At 51.7% G+C, this 5,726-nt stretch overlaps 1 protein-coding gene across 1 annotated transcript; it reads left to right on the top strand.

Annotated features, from left to right (window-relative positions):
* Positions 1-360: 360 nt before the first annotated feature.
* Positions 361-4,554, top strand: RPL13 (ribosomal protein L13; the record flags this gene model as incomplete). Its single annotated transcript, XM_009574025.1, has 4 exons — positions 361-543; positions 1,882-2,055; positions 3,305-3,361; positions 4,355-4,554. Coding segments are annotated over 4 exons (573 nt in total), but the record flags the coding sequence as incomplete, so codon positions are not given.
* Positions 4,555-5,726: the final 1,172 nt, after the last annotated feature.

Here is a 5,726-nt window from a genome sequence, read left to right as displayed (position 1 = left end):
TGGGGAAGCTGAAGTACTGCGTCTTTATTTTTAAGCTGTTCCCCTAACCTTACTTGTTAAAGGCTCTGGGGTTGCAGCAGGGCGCTCGTTTGGCGTGGGGTCTCTGGTCGGGGTCGGGCTCCAGCACATGCCGTTCCAGCTGCGGTCAAGTGATGAGAAATCTCCGGAATCGCTGTACCACGTTGATGATTCCCTCGAACCCTTGTCTATCTGATGACCGCGGCTGTTCTGTGGAAGCAGGCATCCGCCTCGTCTGAGCTGCTAGGCCAGCGTTGCGTGTGTTTCTGAGAGATCCCCATGCGGCAGATGCTGCCCAGCAAGGGAGGTCAGCTGCCAGCGTAGGAGTGGCGTACCTGGCAGAAACGCGGTGTTCCTGATCGCTGTCCCCTTCGATGTTCCAGGAGGAAGGCCCGCCAGGCAAAGGCTCGCCGCATCGCTCCCCGTCCCGTGGCTGGGCCCATCCGGCCTATAGTGAGGTGCCCTACTATCAGATACCACAAAAAAGTCCGTGCTGGCAGAGGCTTCAGCCTAGAAGAGCTCAAAGTAAGTACGGAGCACTGATCCCAACCCGATAAAACTAACTCTGAGTCTGAGCTCGGTTGTCTTGCCCTGTTCCTCTGCATGTAGACTTGCCGAGGCGTCGGTATCTGCTGATGCTGGCTGAGCCAGGGGAGATAGCTGGTGTTGCTGGCCAGCGTAGAAAATACTGGTCTTACCTTTTCTTTGTAACCGTGGGGTGGGGACGCAGTAGTATATGTCAGAGTGAAAGGTTGCTTTGAAAAGTAAATGTCTGTTTGTCTGGTCAGACTGTCACTTAAACAAAATTCCATTAAAGTTGGATTCTGGTAGTGCCTTAATTGAGCCTCCTAAACATTTTTTGGGAAGAAAGACTAATAGCTTCTTCATTAAATTCTTTTGGTTTTTTTGTGAAACATGTTTCTGCTAATCCTAAAAACTTTAGCCAGCATGAACCTGTGTGTGTTGTGGACCAAGTAAACTGCGTTAAGCTTATCCCTAGCAGAAGTAAGGGATGTTGTGCCAGGAGAGGGAACTGTTCTGCCAAGGCTCACAGAGTAGCTGCGGCTGTTTCTCATGCAATAGCTACGAGTTGGTGTAGGAACACTTAAAGTCTGTGGGAAGTGTTCAGTGCCCTTTGTTGCTTCAGGAAACCGTTCTCTATGACCTTCCAGGTGTGCCAAGCTGATGAGCTGTTAAAAGCTGGATTGTGGTGGTCTGCAGAAACCCCCACCCACGTATTTCCATGCAGTGAATAGGCATAAACATCGGTGCTTGCTGGCAGCCAGCATCCACAGCTGCCTCTTGGGCGTTGTTTAGTATCCAATTAAAACATTTATAACAGTGAAATCAGTGCATTGAAGCAGTAAACTTGTTCTTCTGGATGCCAAATGCTTTATTACTTTATTTTTCTTTAATTTTTGGATAATGGTGGAATACAAAATGGTACGCAGATGTTTGTCTTTAAACAGAAAATGAAGTTATCTCTTGTTTAAGATGGTTACAAAAAATACTTCTTTAATGGAGCTTCCAGTATTCAGTGAACCAGAGTTATCTGCATGCTGACTTCATAGATTTGTCTTGCGTCTATCAGAGTAAATGTCGCCCTCATAATTACTCAGGGGTTGTACTTTGCTCTCCTGAAGAAATCCCTCTGCAAAAATTACTGTGAGGCCTGTGTAATGTTTTAAGCATTAAAATACAGGCGTCAGGATGCCGTTGGTCGGATGCTGAGCCTTTCTCCAGACTCTGTAGCCTGTGACGGCTGCGCTCGAACCCTTGTCTGGCTGGTGACCAGTGCAGCTCCCAGCCATGGCATGGTGGCGTTGGGAGCCATCGGGTGCTGACACTGCGCTCTCTCTTCAGCTCGCTGGCATTAACAAAAAGTTTGCCCGGACTATTGGAATCTCTGTGGATCCCAGGCGACGCAACAAGTCTACCGAGTCACTGCAAGCCAATGTGCAGAGGCTGAAGGAGTACCGCTCCAAGCTCATCCTCTTCCCAAGGAAGCCAGCCATGCCTAAGAAGGGAGACAGTTCTGTAAGTACTTGGCTGCTATAAACACTTCACGGGGTCTGTGTCTGGTAGCGTTCTCAGAGGTTGGGTCCTCAGTCCGCCCCGGTGCTGTGCTGTGCAGTCGGGCAGGGCTCTGGAACGCTTTTCATAACATAAACCCTCCAGGGGGGAGCAACCCTTCTGGGGGCAACGTGGCTCCTGTGCACATGTGTAGGGATGACTGAGCCCAGCGCAAGGCCAGGCCTGGTAGAGTCGATTTCCGCGGGGATCTCCTGGGTTACAGTAATGCTTTGGACAGACTTTCGGCCTAGGGACGGACTGCCGTGCTGCTGAAGGGGTGCAGCTCAGATTTGGGGCTGGACTCCTCAGGTGGCCTGTTTGCTGGAGCTTTGATCATTGCCCAACCAGTTGAATTTTAGTTTACGAAGCTGAATTGCCAGAATGGCTGAAAAGTCTGTCTGGAGTTCTGTTCTGCTGTGGTGACAGCTACATGGAAAGGGTGAGGAAGGCGAGGACATACTTTTCAGTGGAGTAGTTCAGTGAAAGCCATGCGTCAGGCAGTCTTGAGAAGGTTGTTGCTGTTGACATACAAAAATGCTTTTCATTAAAATCTCACTGAGATCCAGAGTAGAGTTGGCTTTCCTTGTCTGTCCTTGGCTCTGCCTGTGGTAAATAGATGCTTCCCGTGGGGTGGTGCGAGTCATGAAACGAGGTGGTGTGTTGAAGCTATCCTCAATCTTCTGGAGAGTCTGTCGGCTCTGTGCTGACTAACCATAGTGGAGCCCACCGTACTCGGGCTGCTTTTCAGAACAGGGCAGGAAGGGGCTTGAGCTTCTGTACCAGTAGGTACAGGTACTTGTGTCTGGAATGCTGTTTCAAGTTTGTTTATTTGAAATCAAATATCTAAAATAAAACTTAATCATTTTTGTGCAATGCCATACTCTTAAAGAAGCTGGAACTAGCCTTAGAAGGAATTGCTGAGGGGTATGCTGGGTATCAAAATAAAAACGCTACAGTAGATGTCAACATTTTTCCAGCTGGCTGAACTCCCGAAAGGCCACTGCTCCTCTGGCCAGGTCTGGGCTGATCAATGGCTAGGCAAAATGCAGGTTGTTGATGCGGCACGTCTGTGCCGAGTACTCCTGTAGCTGCGTGACTGAAATGCTGAATTCGTTACCAGGTGGTGTTAAATCTCCAGTCAGAATTGTTACCAGCGTGTTTAAGTTAAATACTGGTTTTTTTAAATAATGTTTTTTGTCCTCTTGTTATGCAGGCTGAGGAACTCAAGATGGCGACTCAGCTGACTGGACCGGTTATGCCGATCAAGAATGTAAGTGTAATTAAATCACATTCTCTGTGTGACATAATTGAGACTTAAACTTTGCGGCGAGGAGTCTCTTCTTGCTGCTCTGCAGTTAAGGGTTGCTGTGTTCAGGCTCTTCCCATCCTGGATCAGAGAAGACCAGGAACAGGTCAAGCTTGTCCTTGTATTTTGCCAAGATCTGTTCGGTTCCTCAGTGTTGCAGAGCACACTGCAAAGAACTAATTGCTTGGAGCTCCGCTAAACTTTATTGACTGAGGAAGTCCTTAAAATCATGATCTGTGTTTCTGGGTGCAGGGGAGAGCTCCAGATACCAGTGTCATGGGTTCAGGTCAAGATGCGTTGGTTGGGAACAATCGTATACGTATTCCACTCCTGCCCTAAATGACACGCAGGAGAAGCTCAGCTACGTACGCGCTCTCTGTAGGGGGACCTGTGCAGTAACCCCTCAAATTGCATGATTCCTGTGAGGACACAGTTTAAAGCGCACATGAAGCATTTCCAGCGTGTGTTTGTGCTCAGCGCTGTGTCCTCCAGGCAGGCTCCAGGATTGTTTGTCCACTTGTACCTTCGAGGGCGCTCGTCCCCCTGTGAAATTTGGGGCACTGAGGGTTGCCAGTTGGGTGAGGGGTGTGTGCTGGCAGCACGACAGCCCAGGCCGGTTGCGTAGTCGCCATTTACCTCGAAACCCTCGCTACTTCTGAAAGGCGCTGTTGATAGCGCGCCACAAACCTGACTCAGATTTCACGTTGCGCTTGTTTTTTCCCTGGGATGTTCTGGCCTTGTGCTGACGTGCGCTGGCGAATGAGGAACCGGTTGAAACGAGGTGCCTGGGGGAGTGATAAGGGCAGGGCCTGTAGGTGGCATAAATGCTCTATTCTTAACGGCATCCTGGAGCTAGTGGTAAAAGTGTAGCGAGATTAATTGTGTAAAGCCTTAAATGCAGTCTTCTCTGCTAGCCTCTGATGTGCAGTCTGACCGTCTGGCGCTCTCTCCCACTAGGTTTTCAAACGGGAGAAGGCCCGTGTTATCTCAGAAGATGAGAAGAACTTCAAGGCCTTTGCCAGCCTGCGCATGGCCCGGGCCAACGCCCGTCTCTTTGGGATTCGCGCAAAACGCGCCAAAGAAGCGGCAGAGCAGGATGTGGAGAAGAAGAAATGAACTGTTCTCCCTAGAACTGTCAATAAAAAAAATGTAGAAATATGAGTGTGCTGTCTTTTTAGGGCAAACGTGCAGGACGGAGCTGCCCTGTGCTGCCTGCGCCTGCCTGCTCTGCTGCAGCGTCTGTAGAGCGTGTGTGCTGATGCGGATCGTGGGCCGCTGTGCGTGGAGGGATGCGATCCGGGGGAGTCGCTGTTCAGACGTGGGAAACCTCATCTGCTGTGATTAGAGACACTAAACTTCCCTGAAAGCAAGTGAAACAAACACCTCGCCCTCGCACAGCTCCCTTCAGGGAGCTTTGTCTCCAGGGACGCAGCCTGGGCTCCCTCCTGCACTGGAGCTTGACCCAGTCTGGCTGTGTAAGGGGCTGCTCAAGCTGCCAGTCGAGTTTTTTTTGGGATACCCCCCCCCAACAGGCTTTGTCTGCTTCCCACTCAGCTCTCTTCTATGCCAATATTTCAGATTTAATGATTTCCACACCTCTGCCTGTGGTTCTGTGTGAGGCAGAGCAGTTGCTCTGCTGTAGAAGGTGGGGTGTTGTGGGTGTCACCTGTGGGTGCTTGGCGTGCTTCGGGCAGCTGCTTGCCCCATGAGCTGGAGCAGTGACCGGCTCTGCCTGGCCGGGCTGTCCAGGCTGGGGTCCTGCTCCCCAGTTTTGGAGGGGTGCAGGGGGAGCGAGGTGCATCCCCAGCGCCTGCTCCATGCCTGCTTGCCGCTGGGTGGAGCAGAGTCCTGCTGCTGGACTGCGCAGTCCCGCACGCAGCCACCCTGTGCTCCTTGGCCACGGTGGGGGCTGCCCTGGGTGCCCCCAGCTTCGGTTTAGCCCCTGGTGCTCTTCATGTGGACCTTGGAGCCATTTCTGTAGAGAAATACCTTAGTGGCCTCAAAGAGGAGCCCAGCCCTGCCCTGGAGAAGGGTTTGGGGCCTCTGGCCTGTCCTCGTGGCTCCTGGGCTCTGCCTGCCCTGTGGCCATGTCCCTGCCTGCCCCAGGGCAGGGGGCTGATGTGGGGTGCGATGGGTCACGGGGCAGCGTTGGTGGGGTCCGTCCTGCTCTGGGGAGCGCTCAACTGAGCCCCTTCGCTGGCTAATCAGTTCTGGGGCTGTTTTGCGGCTGGCCTGTGCTGCGGATCACCTGTGACGGGATAATTGAGTCATTTGTATTCATTAGCAGTTGGGTGACAGAAACTTGGGGATCGGCTGCCATGAAGCGCTC

This window comes from Fulmarus glacialis, unplaced genomic scaffold (assembly GCF_000690835.1).
Source record: "Fulmarus glacialis isolate BGI_N327 unplaced genomic scaffold, ASM69083v1 scaffold38643, whole genome shotgun sequence".
Taxonomy (NCBI): domain Eukaryota; kingdom Metazoa; phylum Chordata; class Aves; order Procellariiformes; family Procellariidae; genus Fulmarus; species Fulmarus glacialis.
The sequence above is the reverse complement of the archived record's forward strand: the minus strand, read 5'-3'. Positions and strand labels throughout refer to the sequence as shown.